The sequence below is a fragment of the Lepidochelys kempii genome, chromosome 2 (genome assembly GCF_965140285.1).
Source record: "Lepidochelys kempii isolate rLepKem1 chromosome 2, rLepKem1.hap1, whole genome shotgun sequence".
NCBI classification, from domain to species: Eukaryota; Metazoa; Chordata; order Testudines; family Cheloniidae; genus Lepidochelys; species Lepidochelys kempii.
The window spans coordinates 41,277,394-41,299,798 of NC_136381.1; the positions used below are offsets into that span (position 1 = coordinate 41,277,394).

General features: G+C 43.4%; 1 protein-coding gene across 1 annotated transcript in view; it reads right to left on the bottom strand.

Annotated features, from left to right (window-relative positions):
• Nucleotides 1–953: 953 nt before the first annotated feature.
• Nucleotides 954–22,405, bottom strand: part of LAPTM4B (lysosomal protein transmembrane 4 beta) — a 126,721-nt gene continuing 105,269 nt past the window's right edge. The window contains exon 7 of the mRNA XM_073330500.2: nucleotides 954–3,052. Coding sequence (XP_073186601.1) covers nucleotides 2,978–3,052 — 75 coding nt within the window. The 3' untranslated portion in view covers nucleotides 954–2,977. The remainder of the gene's footprint in view (nucleotides 3,053–22,405) is intronic.

Sequence of the window (22,405 nt, forward strand, 5' to 3'; positions counted from 1 at the left end):
TGGTTGTTAATGACTGTTACAATATGTTAGAAGCACTGAGATGCATCAAAAGCACATGTACTTACCAGATCACCACCAAAGTTTTTCTGCTCACCCTCTACAGGGCAATATCTTTGTATGTGGGAGAATACTATTTTCTATAGTTCTTATGTAAATACAGCAGTAATAACAGAGCTGCAGTTGAGGAAGAGAAAATTGGGGGTTTAGATTCAGTAGCTGTTGAGTTTAAGAAGCCTGCAAAATTCTATGGTTGACATGAAAAGATTCATAAAGTTTCAGCCAAGTATATCTTTACACATCTGGTAAAACCAAGGGCCAGATCCTTAGCTGGTAGGTCTGGACCTGTATGTCTGACTTGAGTGCACCTTTTTAATATTTTTCATTCCAGTCTTTGATGATCTGGCAATTATTAATAATGATCCCACATAATATAGAATATAAAAAATAAAATGAGATGCAACCTGGAAAAATAATATGCTGATGTCTGCGGGGGAGCGGGAGGGGGAGAGGAGGAGGACAGGAACCAACAGAAACAAAATGTATACATGGATGAGAGATACCTGGGAGAAAAGTACTGCTAAGAAAAACCTACAGCAAACTAGATATGAATTTATACAATGTAATGGTAAAAAAACAAAACAAAAGCCACCACCTGGCTATGGAAGTATCATGGAACAGACCAGAGATGGCAGTCCTCCTTTATTTGGCACTTTGGAGACCAAACTCAGAAAACATTTCTGGATGCTAACAAAATAAGTCTGTTCCATCTCTAATTTCCATTGCTCTGTAAGAAATATTCTGAGCCTAATAACTATTCTTTTCTGCATTTGTACATGGCCAGAAGAAGGAAGATGTGGTTATTGACTGCATGAAACAGAAGTTGTAGTTTTTATTTATTTACACAGAAAACCTGTCACATTTGATTGACAATACTAGATTTGTGTGGATGTTATGTTAGTGAAGAGATGCAAAAGAAATAGCCATAGGCACAAGGAAACATCCCTTTTATTAGAGAGAGGCTAGCTAATATACATAGTAGATTCAATGAGAAGTATATACAATCGGCTTATTGTCAAACAGATGAATGATTAAAAATTCTTCAAAATCAGTCAAGAATTAAAAGAAAGTGAACAGCCAGGAGGATCAGAAGTCCAGGCAGCCCACCTCAAAAATAAATTCAGTTCTGGAATGTAAATGGTTATGAGGCCTACGCTGGAAAACACTAGAGTTACCCTGCAGAAAACAATGGGATTTTTCTATATATCAGTATGAGCAACTGGTCCAATCAAGGTATTGCCTGGTCTGATCTTAGAGTGATTGAACCATGAAACAAAACAACAAGGGCTAGACTGGAATCTGCTCTTGCACAAGTGTGTGGAAGGGTCATTTTAAAAAGCCTTTCCCTCATTTCATGGCCTGCACAAGGACAGATCACAATAGCGGTCTCTGAACAGGGACTGTTTGGTCATTGTTCAGAAAAAGGCAGGGAGGAGGCAGGACCATAGACCTGCCCACACTCTGCATGGGCCTGTAGAGTGGAGTCAGTGCACTGAAATCTACATTGTCCTAATGAACAGTGCAGTGTGAGCACTCCAGGTCAGCTTCAGAAGAGATCATGCTTCTTGAAGGACAATTTCTCCTGAGGCTCCCCCAGGGGTGGTGCAGCTCCACAAGGTCCCTTTGCATAAGGCTTTGCACCCCAACATGTGCTGACATCCAAAAAGCGACAGAGATGACACTTGAGAAGAGATGAGAGGTAGAAACATGTCCATTCATATAGTATAGATGATCTTTAACAATTTTTAAAAATAGAACTCTCAACAAAAAAGTTACATGTGCAAGAGGCATTTTTTGGAGAAAAGAGTACCTCACACAAACATACATAGCTGGATCAGCACAGATGGGGGAGTCCCACTAGAATGAATTCTAATGCAAACAGTTGTCATACAAAGGAGTCCCATATTCCCATATGATGCAGATGCTGCATCCTTTTGATACATATAGGTAATCATGAGAGATTTCTGAAAATGTTAGGAGAAATTACATGCATGTTTTTCCCATAGGCTGGGAGAATTTATCCCCATATTGGTATAACTTAATTCACAGTCCAAAACTTTGCTCTATTTACAGGCACACTCCCATAGAAACTTTCACACTTTGGATACCAAGGAGGCATCTTCAGTCACCAAGCCATGTGATTTTAAAAGCACAGGTATTTTTTGAGGTTGCTAAAAGGGGAGGGGCTGTATAGGCAAGAAGGGAGTATCAGCAGAATGGTGGCAGCAATGTTTACGTATTTATTTTGAAGTGAAAAGAAGAGTGGCTGTAGGGGACAGAGCAGGTATACGTTAGACCATGGACCTGACTTGCCACAGTTTTGGGAGCTAAGCAACCTTGCTTTCCCATGCTTATTCCCCCCCACTAAATGTTTGTGATTAACCTGGTTAGTGAGAACACTATACCGTACTCCTGTTCCTTTAGAGACCATTTGCTTCAGCACAATATTTTATTAGCTTTTTTGGAGTAAAGCGGAATGTCACTTTTTTGGGACTGAAACTACATTTTGTCCTATACATTCTAAAGGTGGAAAATGGGCATTTCAGAAACTTGTTTCTACTGATCTGGAAGATTTGTAGATAAAAAAGGAAATGTACACCTGCTTTATACACAAAAGTTCTAAATTCTCTAGCATTGCATGTCAAAATGAGGTGAATAAAAGCTACTGAATGATTCTTGTCATCTTAACACTAACCCCCGCTCCCAAAAAAAGGTTCCTGAAACCAATTCAACACACTGTTTCAGTTGAAGCACATTATTAAAACTATCTACAGCATTTTGAACACAAAATCTACATTTCAAAATTTCAGCTAAACAGCAACACATAAATCTTAGAGTTACATCCTGGAAGTGAAATAAACTATTGCTCAAATGTTTGAGAAGTAAAGCTATTGTTCTTAGGTACACTTCACGTTCTTGCTTATGCTGACACATAAGGTGGTGGTGGGTCTTTACTAGCTGCATTTGCAGGATCTTCATAAGGTGGCAACAGCACCTGAGGAAAAGGGAAAAAAAATAATCATTTCTTTACGTCAGCTGGCTAAAATTATAAGACAGGAATTTAGGACCTTGTTCTGCAAAATAATTAAATGACTAAATAAAATAAAAACTGTCTCAAGATTAGCAGATAGCAAATAAAATGTTATTAGTGAAATACACAGGCCATTGCAATTTTATTCTGTGTTTCCATTATGAAGTGCACCTGAATTTCTTGTAATTTCTTACAATCTCTAATCACAACCCTAAACATGACAGCCCCAGAAGATGATTTTGACCATTAATTTACTGACTAAATTTGCACAGGATCCGTGACTGATTATATAGTAGCTGTACAGTAAAACTTCAAAGTGCTCTACTGCTATTGGAGATAGCCAGACTAGAGAGAAAATAATAATATTTAAATGAGAAATGTCTGCATATTTCCTAAAATATACCAGTATATGGATATTGTGTTTGGTCCATTTACAGAGTTATTGGATGTAGATTGAGACCATGGTGTAATTCCCAGATGTTGCCCACATGACCTCCCAGTCATGATCTGATCTTGAAATGTAAAGCTGAACAGCTAAATACACATAAGGGGACATCCTGACCGCACGGAAGTCAATGAGAATTTTGCCATCGGCTTCAACGGGGCCAGAATTTCACCCTTATTCCTAAGGAAGTCAATAACTTGCTTTCCTAAAGAGAAACAAGTGTTCTTTTCCATTTAGGACCTGATCGAAAGCACACTGAAATCAATGGGTCTCTTCACTGACTTCAATAAACTTTGAACCAGACCTTCACAGAACAATTCCAAGAATGATTCATGATGTAATCAGGGTCTAAATGAATGCTTCCCCGACAGATAGCTGGGAGGGGAAGAGACTACGGGTGTGTTTATGTAAATACAGGTTGCTCCTGCTCTGTTTACATATTCATCATTTATAGCTGTGTCAAAGGATAAACTTTGGCTAGTGCTGGGTACTAATGACCTTAGTACTGAATGCAGGGATAGTGAAATATGGTTACCAATGTTGTAATTATTATAGCAATACAGGAGAGTAGGACTGTGCTTACCCTGTCCCAAATGAGGGGGGGGTGCACCCTCAGTTGAAAGAATGTCATTAACCAGGGGCTTGAATGTCAGAGCCCTGTGAAAGTAAGGGGGGGAACAGGAGTTCTAGTCAGGAGGCTACATGCCCCCCCTCCCCACCTCTCTAGACTGGCTTAAACTGTTCTTCCCCACTGTTTGAAGAACAGGGCTAAATAGGCTTCATTAGGAGCCTCTTGTTACTTTAATTGCTTGATCAGAGCTGAAACCAGTTGTAGTAGGACTGTGTTTCTGCCTTGCCTGCTAAGAGCTACAATCACTGAGAGCTGAAATCACTTGAGATGAGGCAGTGTTTCTGCCCAGCCTGCAAAAGGGCAGAAAATCACTGAGAGACTGATGTGCAGAGGTCACAGAAGAGAAGCAGAAGTGACTGACAGCCAGCAGGGCGGCGCCAGAGAGGCGCGATGAAAGCAGTGAGCAGGTGGCTGGTGAGGGGCCAGCAGAGTGAATAAGATACCTCTTTACTCTCCACCCAGGGTGGGTGGTGAACTCTGCAGATGCACCTCTGAACTCTGGGTCTGCACCAACCGAGGACAACAACAGAGAAGGATCAGGCATGTGAAAGGGACTTTTGGGTTGCTGGACTTAAGAACCTGAGGAGAAAAGGGCATTGACCATTCTACTTCGGAGGTGGGTCTTTTACCCATAGTTTATGTTTATGAACCCTGTTTGCAGTGTTTTCCCAAATTAACTCCAAGTTAGTTCCCTCCTTTCATTAAAAGTTTCTTTTCTACACTCAGACTCTATGCTTGCGAGTGGGGAAATATTGCCTCTCAGAGGTGCCCGGGGGTGGTGTGTAATTTTCCCAGGTTACTGGGTGGGGGCTCGAGCCGGTTCTGTGTTGTATCGATGGAAAGGAACCCCTAGATATTGAACATGGCCCTGGTTGCTGCTGGCTCCACCTGGCAGAAGGGTTACAATATTATACATATGCGAGCTTACACACTTCTATATCTGTGTGTGCTTCTATGCACATTTGCTGAATTAGAAAACAGACACAGTAGGATTTTCAGTCCTGCATCTAAAAGAGACTCAGAGTGCTTTAAAATTCTAACACATTTGACAAGGACATGACTCCAGGGTTATTAACGCCATGGGTCTGTGCTTGTGAGTGCAATATCCCATATACTGTTCCAAACAAGCACAAGTTCTCAAAAGCTTTGCATTAATCAAAAAAGCATTTAATAGTTTATGTCTGCTTTAAAATGTACAGCTAAATATAATGGAATACATGTGTACTGAAATGATATACAACAAATAGGACATTAGATAAATGTTATGATAAAGTCAGATTTATGTCTTAGTATAATATAACCACTAAACCACAAACCATAATTCACTCAAAACCTGGTGGTCTCTTCAGACCTCTCAACAAAGTTTTAATAGCAGATTCTATAGGGAGGTCTCCTATTTCTAAAGATGTCATTATTTCCCCAATTATACTACAGAACATTTACTAGTATATTACAAATTATTATTAGTCGTAATTAAAAGTAATTAAAACTAAACTACAACTGAAACCAGAAGTGAACCCAGGACATTTTTATGATGTATGAGCCTTTCTTTTGTATTGTGTTTGTTCTCATACTGGCTAAGTCTCAAAATGCTGTCATTTGCAATGGGGCTCTCAATCACAAGGGCGAAAGATATAGTGATGCAATGTCCTGCATGGAATCAAATAAGCAGAAAGGAAGAAAGGCCTCCCAGTTATGCTGTTGCCCAAGCCCTATGCTCTTATGCAATTCAACCCTGTGGACCCCTGTCTTATGCAGGAACTGAGAAATCCCCGAAGATTTTAGGAGGCCTTCCCTGCCCTAGGAGGTCACCCACAATGATCCTATTTGGAGGAGTCCTCAACTAGCCTCTAGTGCTGCTGACTAGATCCTTTTAAGGTTTGCAGGGTGTGTAGGTTTGGGAGCCCCCAAAGAGTCTCCTAAGGTTCCACGAGTGGGGAGGCTATAGTCTTAAGGCTCCTCTGGAACTTAACTGCATGCAGAAAGTTATGCATGTAAAGTCACCATAAATGATCTAACTAATCATTGCTAATATGTATGGGCCTAACCTTGATGCTCCTGAAATCTTTCACAGGTTTTTTTACTAAGTTATACAGAGAACCCCAAAGCCCTAGTGCGATTGTTGGGGATTTTAAAAAGGTGCTCGATCCCTTTGTGGACAAATCTCAGCCCCAGGGTCATAAGTCAACCAAAAGTAGAACGGCTTTGGAGTTGCAAATTAAAGATCTGGGATTATGTGAAACCTAGCGTTTTATACTTCCAGCGGGTAGGCACTATTCATACTTCTTTCCACAAAATGGGTCCTATTCCCAAATAGATTTCTTTTTTTGATCTCCAAAAACTTGGTAAATTCTGTACTTGACTCCTCAATTAATACAATTGCATTCTCTGATCATGCCCCATGATTCTTCAAACAGCAAGAGACGGGTGAGAAACAGCCAGGTAGATGTAGATTTAATTCTTCACTTTTATTAGATCTTCATTTCAAAACTTTTTTTGAAAAATAAATTTGACATGTTCCTGGAGACAAATTAACTGCAACATCTTCTAGCAGGCCATTGTGGGAGACACTCAAAATCTATTTGAGGGGTGCAATTAGAAGTTTCATGTTTGCCAAGAAAAGGGAATGTGAAGAAAATATGACAGCCCTTGAGAAAAAAGTAAAAAGCTTTATTTGTATTGTGCAACAGCCCCATCTCCACATTTGCTGCGATCCCTAATTAATTTGAGATATATACTCAATAAGCTGCACTGGGGGCACAGGCTGAATTTGCCCTATTTTGATTCAGGCAGGATTTCTGAATTGGGTGAAAAAGCTGACAAGTTGCTGGCATAGCACCTAAGACAAAAGACCTCTGCATAAAAAGAGTTGTGGCCATCTGTGATAAACATGGTAAATTATGTATATCACCTAAAGATATTAATAAAGAGTTCTTTAATTTATATAAAAGATCTGTACCAATAGGACCAGGGCCAGCCCATGACATTTTGGTACCTGAGGCGGGGAGCTCAAATGATGCCCCCATGCCCCCTTGCTTGAACCAAAACTTTGAAAGGTCTCAATTCTGCCTTCTTCCTGTTCTACTCCTCTCATGGTACTGCTCTGCTACCTACCCCAATAAAGGAGAACTAACAACTTAAAATGCCTGTTCACAAATTTTAAGTAACACTTAACTTTCAAATGCCTGAACAGCAAATGTAACTTTTCTTGTCTGCATAGTAAACACTGGCATTTTTATCTGTTTGAATAATCAAAGTGGTGCTTTCCGTGCCTTCTTGGTTACAAAGATTTGAACTGCTTCCTGAAGGTCCACAGTCTGGGCCAGCTCATGCTCTATTGAGATGGTTGCAAGGCCGACCAGCCTCTCCTGTGTCATTGTGGAGCGTAGATGTGTTTTTATTAACTTCATCTTGGAGTAGCTGCATTCTCCACTGGCAATTGTTACAGGAAGTGTTAGAAGTATGCGGAGAGCAACAAAAGCATTTGGAAAGAGGGTGGTCATGTTATTTGTGCACATATATTCCAGAAGAGCCTTTGGAGTTGATCCTGCTGAAATGTATCTGAGAAGGCTTTCAGTTCATTACATAAATCACTCGCATCAATATCGCGCATGTCATCATGTGTCAATACTGTCTCTAGTGCCCTGCATTGTCTCTAGTTTAGGTCTTCTTTGGATATCGTGAGAAGTTTTGGAATATCATACAACATACCAAATATACTGCTGTGTTCCTTGAGCTGCATGAAACGTTCAACTGACTGCATTGCACAATCTAGCACCTGGTTAAAGAATTCAATTTTGAATTGTTGTTTGGGGTCTCTTATGGGATTATCCGTGCCTCGTAATCAAACTGTCATCTACTTCTTCGGTGACTCTTGTAGTCTTGAATGGGTGGGAAAATAGCTTCAGTGTGAAGTTCTTCTGCCAACTTCTGTGCACTCTTCGGAACGTTTTGAAATCCCTCATCTGATAGGTAAGACTTTGCTTTGTCCAGTTGTTCTATTGCTCCAGATATATCAAGGTCAACACCTTGGAGTCTCTTGCTTACAACATTTATTTCAAACAGTATGTCATGCCACAACACTAAGCCACACAGAAATTTGAAGTTATGTATGTTTCTGGTTATTCCATTTCCCTCTGCCACTGTTCTCCCATGAACAGTTCCTGTCATAGCATTATCCTCCACAATGTCAAATGCCAAAATACTTGAAAAAAAATCTCCAATGGCATGAAGGACAGAGGCTATAACAGGGACCTTCAGCACTGCTGTGTGAAAATTAAAGTAGCTCAGGCAAGCCTACCAAAAAACCGGAGAGGCAAACGGCCGCTCCAGTTCAGAGCCCCAGACATGCCGCTTCTATGATCAGCTGCATGCCATTCTAGGGGGTGCAGCCACCACTACCCCAACCCTGTGCTTTGACTCCGTCCAAGGAGTGGGAGGCAACACGGAAGCGGGTTTTGGGGGCGAGGAAGATGATGATGAGGAGGTTGTAGATAGCTCACAGCAAGGAAGCTGAGAAACTAGTTTCCCCAACAGCCAGGATCTGTTTATCACCCTGAACTTGGAGCCAGTACCCCCCAAACTCACCCAAGGCGGGCTCCTGGACCCTGAAGGCAACAAAGCATTGCAGTGTATGGTCCCGGTGTTTGCTAGCATTCAAACAACATCCATTCTTTATCTCTCTGTGTTACCCTCAGGAGAGTGATATCATTCAGGGTCACCTGATTGAAATAGGGGAATTTTATTAAGGGGACATTCAGAGGTGGCCATTCCTGCTGGACTGTTTGCCTGTGGCTGAAAAGAAATCCTCCCCACTGTTAGCTATGCGGAGGGGGGGAGAGGTGAAGCCATCATCCCAGAGAATTGTGTGTGTGTGGGGGGGGAGGGGTTAGTTGAGTTTCTGCTGCATGTTAACTCGGAAACCACAGCCCCTCCTTTTAAATTGCCAACCAATTTTAAATGGCCAACCCAATGGGTGCTTGGTATGGGTAATGAGGGCGCTGCTGTTTGAAACCATTCCCACATGTTATGAAAGTTAAAGAAGCCAAAAGACTGTGGCTTACCATGGCTGCCTGCAAGCCGAATTCTGTTGTCTGGCTCTACGTGAGTGATCTCTCACACGAAACCAGCATACCCTCAATAAGAGGCAAAATGCGACCTTGTAATGAAAGCACGTCCTATGTAATGTTAACAGCAAGGTTTACTGTGAAAGAGTGTTCTATAAAATGTTTCTCCTTCCCAGAGGCTAGTGAAGATTAGAAGGCAAAAAAAACACACTCGCAATGAAATGTTCTCTGACTTCATGCTGTCCTCCCACACTGACAGAGCACAGCAAAATACGTGGAGGCAGACAATCTCAGATTGCAGGAAAGCACAATATGAAAGTGAGGAGAGGTGGGGGGCTGAAGATGGTAGGTGGCGTCAGCTTGATGAAAGAAGGCAGGAGTCAATGCTGAGGCTGCTGGAGGATCAAACTCTCATGCTCTGGCGTATGGTTGAGCTACAGGAAGGGCCGCAGGACCACAGACCACCACTATAGCCCCTGTGTAACCAACCACCCTCCTCCCAAAGTTCCATAGCCTCCTCACCCAGATGCCCAAGAACGTGGTGGGGGGGCCTCTGGCCATTCAGCCACTTCACCCCAGAGGATTGCCCAAGCAACAGAAGGCTGGCATTCAATAAGTTTTAAAGTGCTGTATGGCCTTGTCCTTCCCCTTCCACCACCCCTCCCGGGCTACCTTGGCAGTTATCCCTTTATTTGTGTGATGAATAAATAAAGAATGCATGAATGTGAAGAAACAATGACTTTATTGCCTCTGCAAGTGGTGATCGAATGGGGGAAGGGAAGGGTGCCTAGCTTACAGGAAAGTAGAGTGAACCCGGGAGCGGGGTTGTTCCATCAAGGAGAAAAACAACTTTCACACTGTAGCCTGGCCAGTCATGACACTGGTTTTCAAACCTTCTCTGATGCGCAGCGTGCCCTCCTGTACTCTTCTAACCGCTCTGGTGTCTGGCTGCGCGTAATCAGTGACCAGGTGATTTGCCTCAACCTCCCACCCCACCATACACATCTCCCCCTTACTCTCACAGATATTGTGGAGTGCACAGCAAGCACTAACAACAATTGGAATATTGGTTTTGCTGAGGTCTAAACGACTCAGTAAACTGCACCAGCGCGCTTTTAAATGCCCAAATGCACATTCTACCACCATTCTGCACTTGCTCAGCCTATAGCTGAACAGCTCCTGACCACTGTCCAGGCTGCCTGTGTATGGCTTCATGAGCCATGGCATTAAGGGGTAGGCTGGGTCCCCAAGGATAACTATAGGCATTTCAACATCCCCAATGGTTATTTTCTGGTCTGGAAAGTAAGACCTTTCCTGCAGCTCTTGAAATAGACCAGAGTTCCTGATGACGCGAGCGTCATGAACCTTTCCCGGCCATCCCTCGTTGATGTTGGTGAAACGTCCGTTGTGATCCACCAGTGCTTTCAGCACCATTGAAAAGTACCCCTTGCGGTTTAGGTACTCGCTGCCTTCGTGCTCCGGTGCCAAGATAGAGATATGGGTTCTGTCTATAGCCCCAACACAGTTAGGGAATCCCATTGCAGCAAAGCCATCCACTATGACCTTCACATATCCCAGAGTCACTACCCTTGATAGTAGCAGCTCAGTGATTGCACTGGCTACTTGGATCACAGCAGCCCCCACAGTAAGTTTGCGCACTCCAAATTGATTCCTGACTGACCAGTAGCTGTTTGGTGTTGCAAGCTTCCATAGGGCTATCACCACTCGCTTCTCAACTGTGAGGGCTGCTCTTATCTTGGTATTCTTGCGGTTCAGGGCAGGGGAAAGCAAGTCACAAAGTTCCATGAAAGTGCCCTTATGCATGCGAAAGTTTCACAAGCACTGGGAATTGTCCCAGACCTGCAACGCTATGCAGTCCCACCAGTCTGTGCTTGTTTCCCCGGCCCAGAATCGGCATTCCACGCCATGAACCTGCCCAATTGACACCATGATGTGCACGTTGCAGGGGCCCGTACTTTGTGAGAAGTCTATGTCCTTGTCCTCATCACTCTCATCATTGCGCTGCAGTTGCCTCCTTGCCTGGTTTTGCTTTTGTTGCAGGTTATGGTTCTGCATATCCTGCTGGATAATGCGTGCGGTGTTTATAGTGCTCATAATTGCCGCGGTGATCTGAGCAGGCTCCATGTTCCCAGTGCTATGGCATCTGCGCTGAAAAAAGGTGCAAAACGATTGTCTGCCGTTGCTCTGATGGAGGGAGCAGCGACTGACAACATGGCTTACAGGGTTGGCTTACAGGGAATTAAAATCAACGAAGGGGGTGGCTTTGCATCAAGAAAAAACAGAATGGCCCCCTCAAGGAGAGAACTCAAAACCCTGGGTTCAGCAGGCCATTGATTTCATGGGAGGACGGGGGGGAGAAAATGAATACAAAACAAATCTGGTCTATTTCTTGTTTTGATCCACTTTATCTTTATACATCTTAGGCTGGCAGCAGACGGTGCAGTACGACTGCTGGCCATCGTCGTCTCCTGGCTGCTCACAAGAAGATGGTGCAGTACGACTGCCAGCAGGACTGAATCTCCATGAGATGAAACTTAAAAAGGGAAATAACCTGGCTGAGTCACTCCCATGTCTGCCCAGGCACACCTGACCGACCTCACTGAGGTCGGCTAAAAGAGCACGCAGGAGTACGACGATGATGGCTACCAGTCAAAGTACTATCTGCTGCCAAAAGGCAATGAGCTGCTGCTGTGTAGCAATGCAGTACCGCGTCTGCCAGCACCCAGGAGACATATGGTGACAGTGAACTGAGCAGGCTCCATGCTTGCCATGGCATGGCATCTGCACGGGTAACCCAGGAAAAAAGGCGTGAAACAATTGTCTGCCGTTGCTTTCACGGAGGGAGCGAAGGAAGGGGGGGGCCTGATATATATCCAGAACCACCTGCAACAATGTTTTTGCCCCATCAGGCATTGGGATTTCAACCCAGAATTAAAATGGGTGGTGGAGACTGCGGGAACTGTGGGATAGCTACCCACAGTGCAACGCTCCGGAAGTCGACGGTTGCCTCGGTACTGTGGACACACGCCCCCGACTAAATGCACTTAGAGCATTTATGTGGGGGGACACACAATCGACTGTATAAAAAAAGCTTTCTTAATTCTATAAATTCAACCTAATTTCGTAGTGCAGACATACCCTTAATAACAGTTATTTCTAAACCAGGAAGAAATGCCACACTGTGGTCCAATTCCAGGCCAATTACACTTATTAACAGTGAAGTCAAAATACTAGCAAAAATTCTGGCAATGAAATTGGAGAATGTTTTGGGTTCTATCATACACTCAAATCACATTGGGTTTGTCAGAGGCCGTCATGGCTCTGATAACCTTTGACAACTTACCGATATTACAGCAGCGAAATATAATGACCCTGAGGCACAGAAAATATTAGCCTTAGATGCAGGAAAGGCTTTTGAGAGAGTGGGTTGGAGATATACATTTTATATCCTACACAAATCTGGATTTGTACCCTTATTTAATTCCTGGATCTAACTATTACATTCTCACCCAATCTCTTCAATCACAGCCACCAATGTGACCTCAAATATGTTCAGCTTCTTCGGGGGTACTCGGGAAAGGAGCTCGCTGTCTCCATTACTTTTTGGTTTGGCTCATGAGCTCTGGCAATAGCTAAAAGGGGTCATTCAGGTATCCGAGACATACAGCTTGGTTCCATGGAGTACAAATTACTGTTGTATGCAGACGATGCCCTTTTGTTCAAAGCAAGCACTGCCCACCTAGCGAGGATTACGCTAGCCAGCCACGCATGCAACTGTACTGTCACCCCCAACATGGACGTGTTGCGGCTACCCCCAAACCAGAAATCACAGCAGCAGACTGTAGTAGGTAGTTAGATGGTCGCCTGACACCTAGACTGAGGACAGAAGTGCAATTCAGCAGCTACTATTGCGACCCACTCTTTAGGATCCCCTCTTCTCACCCTGCATGGGGAAAGGGCTAGAAAAGGTGCCCCTAAACCTAGGCTGCCTCATACACTCCTCGCTGGATTACCGTGTCCACTGGGATCACTCTGCCTGCGGTTGAAGCTACACAAAGAGTGAATTTTGCTACATGGAATGTTCGCACCCTGATGGATAACAGATAATATATGGCCGCAAAGAAAAACTGCTATCACCACAGAACTTGAGATATAACATCGACGTTGCTTCCCTCAGTGAGACAAGGTGCCCAGATGAAGGTCAACTGAGAAAAGAAGGTGGAGACTACATCTTTTTCTGGAAAGGAAAATCTGCAGAGGACAGGCGCATTCATTGTGTCGGTTTTGCAAACAGGAATAGGTTTGTCAGTCAGCTTACAGAATTTCCTGTCGGAATCAATGAACATCTTATGACTCTTCGTCTTGAGCTCAGCAACAACCAGTCTGCTGCTGTCAGTGCATATGCCCAATCCTTGATTCTACCGAGGATATCAAGGAACAATTCTATATAGATCTTGACAGAGTCTTGATCAACATTCCCAACGAGGACAAGATAATTCTCCTCGGAGATTTTAACGCTAGCGTCAGGCGGGAGTCAGATCTCTGGAACGACACTATCTGAAAAGAGGTAGGAAAGGCTAACTCCAACAGCATCCTCCTCCTGAGCAAATGCGTAGGACATGGCCTGGTCATCACAAACACCCTCTTTAGACAAAGTGAGAAGTATAAGACCACCTGGAGACATCCTCGCTCCAGGCCTTGACACCTTCTTGACTACGTTATTGTTAGAGCTCGAGATCAGAAAGATGTCCGCATCACGAGGGCCACGCATGGAACTGATGACTGTTGGACGGACCATTGCCTTGTTAGATCAATCATGAATTTGCAGATCACCTCAAGGCACTGCAAGAAGGCAAAATCAGTACAAAAGAAATTCAGTGTCAAGTCCCTTGAAGATATAGTGACTTGGGAGAAACTTCAGCAGCGTCTCCAAGAGAAGTTTGCTGCTATGCCTACAGCTGGTGATAATGAAAATCTCTGGAAGGGATTAAAGACTGCCATTCTCTTGGCATGTGCCGAGTCCACCGGCTATGTCACCCACCATCACCAAGACTGGTTTGATGAGAATGATGCAGAGATTCAGGGCCTGCTTGCACAGAAAAGGAAAGCTCATTGCATGTGGCAAAACGACATATCACACCAGCAGAAAAAAAGTCTTACAAGCAACTCAAGGCTGAAGCCCAAAGAAAAATCTGTGACATCAAAAATAAGTGATGATGAAAAAAGGCCAAGGAGATTGAGCTTTATGCTGATAAACATGACATGAGGAGTTTCTTTCAGGCAATAAGGGCCATTTATGGCCCATGCTCCCATGGACCCACACCATTCCGAGCCCAAGACGGGTCAACATATTTTAAGGACAGTGAAACCATCAAAGCCAGATGGAAGGAGCATTTTGAGTTACTCCTGAACCGTGAGTCAACCATCTCTGATGCCACTATCAAATCTATACCTCAATGACATGAAAGAGAATCTCTTGCTGACCTCCATACCCTCGAAAAAGTAACATGAGCCATTATGCAAACTAAGAACAAGGCAGCAGGGCCAGATGGCATACTAGCTGAAGTCTACAAGTTTGGAGGTGAAGAACTGGTAGGAAAGCTCCACAAACTTTTCTTCATATCTGGTATAATGAGAAGATTCCAGAAGACTTGAGAAACGCTAACACTGTTACAATCATTAAGAAAGGAGATAAGCTGGAGCATGAAAACTATCAAAGCATTGCCTTTTTATCTACAGCAGGGAAAATTCTTGCCTGTATCCTCTTAAACCGATTACCTTCCCCTTGTTGAATAAATATTGCCAGAATCTCAGTGCGGTTTTATACCATCCTGAGGGTATAATATAGAATGGATGGGTGGCTCTTTAATCTTCAGTGTCTCCACTTGAAGTCCCAAGTTTTCATGGCATACATTACTGATCTTCAGTATGCTGATGATTGTGTCATCCTAGCGCACACTAAGAATGACCTTCAGTCCATACTGGATTTTCTTGCACAAGCTTACCAAAACCTAGGATGCTCACTCAATATTGAGAAGACTAAAGTGCTCTATCAACCTGTCTCAGGCCTTGCACATGACCCACCACAAATCACCATCAAGGGTCAAACTTTTGAGACAGTTGAGCACTTTTGTCACCTCGGTAGCCCACTTTCTCACAATGCAAAAACTGAAAGTGAGATCCAGCACAGAATCTAGTGTGCAAGTGCTTCCTTTGGGAAATTGTTCTGACGCATTTTCACAGACCTTGACCTACGGCAGGACACCAAGATCCAGGTCTATAAGACAATTGTTGTTCCTATACTTCTCTATGGATGTGAAACCTGAATAACCTATCGACAGCACCTCAAGAGTTTGGAGAGGTATCACCAACGATGTCTCCAGAAGGTTGTTCGTGTCAGGTGGCAAGACTGCCGGTGTTAGTGTGGCATCCTCGCTGAAGCCAATGTCACCAGCATTGAAGCAATGATTCTCATGCACCAACTTCGCTGGGCTGGACATTGTGTGCGGATGCCAGTCTCTCGCCTCCCAAAACAAGCCCTCTACTCTTAGCTCACCGATGGTCAGAGATTCCGTGGTGGTCAGAGGAAATGCTACAAAGACACACTGAAAGCGTATCATAAGAAAACTGATGTGGAGATCACAAGCTGGAAAGAGCAATCTACCAACCAACCCCAATGGCGCCCCATCCTCCATCAGGCAGTGGCCTGCTTCAAGGAGAAGCGCCTTGCTCTCGAAGCTGGAGAGAGAGAGAGAGAGAGAGAGAGAGAGAGAGAGAGGAGGAAGGAAAAAGAAAACTTTCTCCCAGCAGGCCACTGGCCTGCCACAAAATGTCTGTACCTACTGCAGGCGGATTTGTGGTTCCAGCATTGGACTCCTGAGTCATCTCAGGACCCATATGTAAATCCATGGTAGAGATCATCCTTGAATTGAGGGATTGCCAATCAGCCAGTCAATGCCCATGACTATCATTGAAAAATTTCTAGCTCCTATAGCCCCGGGACAGTTTGGGCTCTCAGACCAACAAAATTACTATTATGTTTTTATCATGTCACAGATCTCAAATTGTTTCTAGCATGCACCTTTATCCCTGCAACTGTGGAAACTGAATGGGTATTAATGCATCCAATTCTCCCTGTGGGTCTGATCAGTTACTCTTTTTGTCTAATGGAGAAAAATAAGGGGCCTACAGTGGTGGCTGTGCAAAGGTTCTGGGCTACCCCAGCTAACAGGGAACAATTTTATCCTCACCACCATGCAAAAGCACCTATCTGGGATAACCCAGACTTGCAAATTGGTGAAAACCCTATAATTTAGAAGAACTGGAGAAGAAATGGCTGAGCAACGGCATCATATGGATTTCCCAATAGTGAAGGATGAGGGCTTTGTCTCTTTTCTAACATTAAATCAACTATATGACCTAACACCCTCAGCGGAGTGGCAGAACTTACAACTGAAACCTGTGCTAAAATATAAATTTGGTCCAGAGACCCCAAAGCTATCTGGAACCTTGGAAATGCTTCATAAACTCCCCAGGCACATGTCCACTATGTATGCCTAATAAAGAGGAACTCCATTGGTCCGGAGTTCTTTGTGAAAATATGAGGAGGAGAGTTAATATAGCACTTAAAAGAACCCCAATGGCACAGCATATTATGGAATGATAAAAATGCTTCTGTGGATCTCAGGCTATGCCTTAAACAGCAAAAGTCTATTCAAAATGTATTGGACGCCACAAAGGTTGTGCAAGACAGGGGCCTTTTCCTCTGATATTTGTTGGCGCTGTAATAAAGAAAAAGGAACCGATACATCTGCTGTAGGGTCTGTCCGATAGCCAGGCAACTATGGAAAGAGGTGGACACAAGAGTGAAATACAGTAACTCCTCACTTAATGTCCTCCCGCTTAACGCTGTTTCGAAGTTACGTCTCTGCTCCATTAGGCAACATGCTCGTTTAAAATTGTGCAATGCTCCCTTATAAGGTTGTTTGGCTGCCTGCTCTGTCCACTGCTTGTAAGATTCTGTGGAAGAGCAACGACTTTACAAGGGAGCATTGCACAAGTTCCTCTTCTCCGCCTCCTCCCCCGCCCTCCCAGCACTTCCCCCACCACCAAACAGCTGTTTGGCAGCACTCAGGACTTTCTGGGAGGCAGGGGGAGGAGCAGGGAAGGGTCACGTCTCCATTCCTCCCCCTCCCTCCCAGAAAGTCCTACGTGGCGCCAAACAGCTGTTTGGCGGTAGGGAAGTGCTGGGAGGGAGGGAGAGGAGCGGGGGACATGGCGTGCTCCGGAGAAGAGGTGGAGTGCGGGTGGGAAAAGAATCATAGAATCATAGAATATCAGGGTTGGAAGGGACCTCAGGAGGTCATCTAGTGCAACCCCCTGCTCAAAGCAGGACCAATCCCCAACTAAATCATCCCAGCCAGGGCTTTGTCAAGCCTGACCTTAAAAATACCTAAGGAAGGAGATTCCACCACCTCCCTAGGTAACGCATTCCAGTGTTTCACCACCCTCCTAGTGAAAAAGTTTTTCCTAATATCCAACCTAAACCTCCCCCACTGCAACTTGAGACCATTACCACTTGTTCTGTCATCTGCTACCACTGAGAACAGTCTAGATCCATCCTCTTTGGAACCCCATTTCAGGTAGTTGAAAGCAGCTATCAAATCCCCCCTCATCCAGAGGTGGGCCTGGAGTGGAGAGGGGACGGGAAGAGGCGGGCCTGGAGCATCCCCCGGCAAAGTCGGCGCCTGTTCTTCTGGGGGTGGGGGGAAGCTGCCGCTGCACAAGGTGCTTCCTAGCATCCTTGCCTGCAGCGGGCTGTGCCTGTCTGGGGTAAGCCAGGGGCACCTCCCAACCACAGTACAGTACAGTACTGTACAGTATATAATGCCTTTTGTCAGCCCCCAAATTTTTTCCTTGGAACCTAAACCCCCCACATTTACATTAAATCTTACGGGAAAATTGGATTTGTTTAACATCCTTTCACTTAAAGTTGCATTTTTCAGGAACATAACTACAATGTTAAGTGAGGAGTTACTGTAGTATTTGGCTTCAGCAATTAAATCTCATCTGAAAATTATATCCTAGATTACGTACCTAATATGCTGGGTTTAACGCCACCACAAAGACTTTGGTTCTTGAGGGCCGCAATGATTAACAGTGCATGATTTTACAAAAATGAAGGAGTAGGCATACGCCCAGAATAGAGCACTGGTATTCGGGTCCATCTGAGTTAGCACCGAAAGAAAGAATAGCTTATCAATGTAGAGAGAAATTACATGAATTTGAAGAAATGTAGATGCTGTTTCTTGGATAAAGAACAGTGAGATAGTTCAAATAATGCCAGAATTGCATTCTGCCTGACCTTTCTGCTTTTTCCCTATCCCCTCCTTCCTTTTTTTGCCTATTTGTGTATATCTTTTTTATTATTAACCCCACCTAACATGTTACATCTGTGTGATACTGTCCGATTTAGTATGGTCTGTTCTTGTAGCTTTGACAAGCTGTATTGTATTGGATAGGCTATGTATTAGATTGCAATTGTATTGGATAGGCTATGATGTGTGGTATCTGATATATACAATCTGTAAGTTAAGCTTCATGTATTTTTTATTGTTTATGAAAATTAATACAAAATGAATCACAAAAAGTTATGCATGTTCATGGACTAGAGTTAATTTATTATCAGAAGTTATTTATCTAAACTGTAACTGGTGAGTTGTATCAATGATGAGTTTACAAGGTTATTCCCTTCATAGATAGATTATTCAGAAATTCTGATCTTGCATACCGCTGATGTGAACAAGGTAGGAAGCTTTACAAATTTAGTAGGTCTAGAATGAGGAGGATGTAAAATTATGAGTGTCCAACTGGTAAACAGACAAGGAAAATATAGACAGGACTGTCACAGTTTCAAGGTAACTGCACCTGTATTCCTCACCCCTCGATCCCCTGAGGGAACCCACTTAAGTTTTCTGGCTTCCAGCTGTCACCTCTTTTGGGTAAAGACCTGAATCTCTTTCCGTTTTGACTGGGAGTTTTAAGGCTGCACAGCTCCCTGCCTTACACGGATATCTCCAACAAGCCAATCTACCTAAAGGCCAGGATGTGTGCTTTGTTCTCTCTCCAAGGGCTCTGACCAGCATACTGCCACCAGCTCCAAGTTTCCACACAGCTCTTTCTAAGCAAGCACATTTATTCTTAAGGTAAATGTATTATATTTTTTCTTGAATGCCAACACTTAATAGATTTAAACATGGGCTAAACATACCAGGAGTAAGCCATCAATCTCATGGGGCCTTAGTAGACCTAAGTATTTCCAGCCCTTCCCCAGGGATTGGGACCCCCATTGGACAGAATGTCCTGTCCATTTTGCTGGATCAGAAAGGCGGCCACAAGTCAGTTCAAGCTCACCCTTTTAAACCAAAAGCCCTTTCTTTGTTTCTTAGTCTCTGGAAAACCCAGCCTGAGCCAGTATATGCACACTTCTCCAGGGGGTGGAACTTCTCTGGACTTGTTTAGTCTCAGTGAATGGCCTTAATCACCCCCTCCCCACAACTGCTTTTTAGTTCCTGTACGAGTTGTGGCAACTCTTCCCCATGGGGCAGAAAAGTCAGACAAACCATTCATAACCATAATTCAATATTACAATATCACAAGGATGTTAAGTATCAGAGGATGTTATGCATTAATGACAAATAAGAATGAGGATGATGGACAACACCTGGAGGAAAGCAATAAAAGCCAGAATAGCTGGGTCACTTGGGGTTTAAGGATAACTTCATTACATTTCCTCATGTACAGTAATACACAAAAAATTCTTTATATTACTTTAACTGTTTTGCTACCAGTCACTTCAGCAGGTTATGGTGCTGTTTGAAACAAAATATCAATAAACTCCACTTAAAGTTCGGAGTATCCATCATCAACTACTCTAATGTTACAAACCTAACAATTTTGTAGCTTTGCAATAAATAAAATAAATAACTCAAAAAAACCACACCCCAACCAATGAAAATTGTCCAAATAGGGTAATTATAAATTAAGGTTAGAATTCATCATTCTCTCCACAAAGCCTACTTAACATTTTAAGGCACAATGATAATAATAAATAATGCTAACAATAATAATTTAATAATTATAGACTTATGATGGAGACAGAAATTCAACCTAAACTATGGGGAGGCTTTCACCGCCCATAATAATTGAGGAAAAGCTGAAAGATTAAGTCTATTTCAGTCAAAGGGGACAATAGTGCAGTATTTAACTATTTATAGAATAAATTACAAGATCTCAAAAAAAAGAGGGGGTCAGATTCTGGTCGTTAGAATTAAAACCAATGGATTTACACCAGTGTAGCTGAGAGCTGAATCTAGCCCATAAATATTGGTTTCTTACTTTTGTGTTAACCTTAAATTCTGATCCATTTTAATGGAAACTGATAATTGCCTTGGACACAAAACTGTACTGTTACTCAAGAAATTCCTTATGACCCCTAGAGGCTGTTATATAAGAAGCTGGATTTACTTCACTCATCAATGAATTCAGCTACTGGAGAAACAGATGGAATCTCACCACTCACAGCTGGTCTACACTGAAAGTTAAGTTGGCTTAACTATATCACTCAGGATAGTGAAAAAGCTGGCCTCCATCCCTGTGTAGACACAGTCAGGTGAATTAAAGATTTCTTCTGGTAACCTATCCATCACCTCTCAGAGAGGTAGATTTATTACAACCACAGAAGAACCCCTTTCATTGCTGTAGTAAGTGTCTACACTACAGCTATACACAGTAGCATGTCTAGTGTAGACATATCCTTAGTATTACACCATTTGAGCATCTAATAGAATAGATATTTCCTACCGGGGACCATGAAGGACAGAAGAAATATGTGCACAGTTTAGTGTGATTCTGAGACTGTAAGATCCTTGGGGCAGGGACCAACTTTTCCTTCTGTTTGTACAGTGCCTAGCACAATGGGGTCCTAGCCATGACTAGGCTTCTTAGGCACTATGGTAACATAAATAAATGAATAAACACACACACCACCTTCAATCATGCACACAGAATAAACATTTAGACCACTGATTTACTCTGTGCCCTCCTTGGGCAAGTAATTTACTTGCTCTTTGTTTACCTGTGAAGTAAATAGAATGCCTACTTATCTCTCAGGGAAGAACTGGATCTGAATTCATGTTTGTAAAGTGCTTTGACATCCTTATATGAAAGATAAGTGTAAATGCAAAGTAGAATCCCATTTTAATGAATCCTGCCTCTCCCTGTTGGTGGACCAATACATGAGTTTAGAAGATTAGAGTTCTGAAGGTTCCAACCTGCGGAGTTCTTAATATCCACAGGAATGAAGCTCCTCACTTCCTGAAAAAATGCCTAAAGGAGCTCCACATGGATTTAGCTTTAGCCTGTGGAGCTCTTAACATCTGCATGGTTGACACTAATAGCAATATTTTGAAAAGAGCCCATCACATTGGGTGCTTACTGAAGTGCCTAGATGGGAGCTGAGCTCTGGCCCCCATTGCGGGTGCTGAATCATTTTGAAAACTCTGGCCTAAATTCCTGCAGAACTTCTAAGATAAGAAGCTTCAGTCCAGCAAAATGTAGGAGCTGCACAGGACTGACACTTGAAAACTTCTAATTGCCAAGCTTCTGATTATCCAAACTCATGTCACCCTAGTTATTTGGGTAACTTGGATTCTACTGTATTATATAAATAGCCTTGGCAGGCTTAAATTTTAAAACTGTCCATCAATGTCAATTTCAGCTGACACACTGGTATTTATTTTTACTGATTTCAATCGGTAAGAGTTTGCATCTTTACTCCTGGGGGAATTCTGCACCACTGCACAAGTGCATAATTCATGTGCAGTGTGTAGTTTTTCCCCCCCGCAGAAAATAACGTCTTGCCGGAAAGTTTCCGCAGTTAAGCCTTTTGGCCACAGGGGCTGCTGTGAAGCTAGAACAGAGCAGCCACTCCTGGGCCTTCCCCAGCTGTGATAGGGAAGAGAAGAGGCTGCCATCCTGAAAGCAGTGCCCTGCTGGTGGTCCAGGTCAGGAAACAGAGGATATGAGGGGGAGGGGAGACACAAACACTGTGGGGCACATGGGGCTAAGTCACAGACAGGGGTTCATAAGGGCTA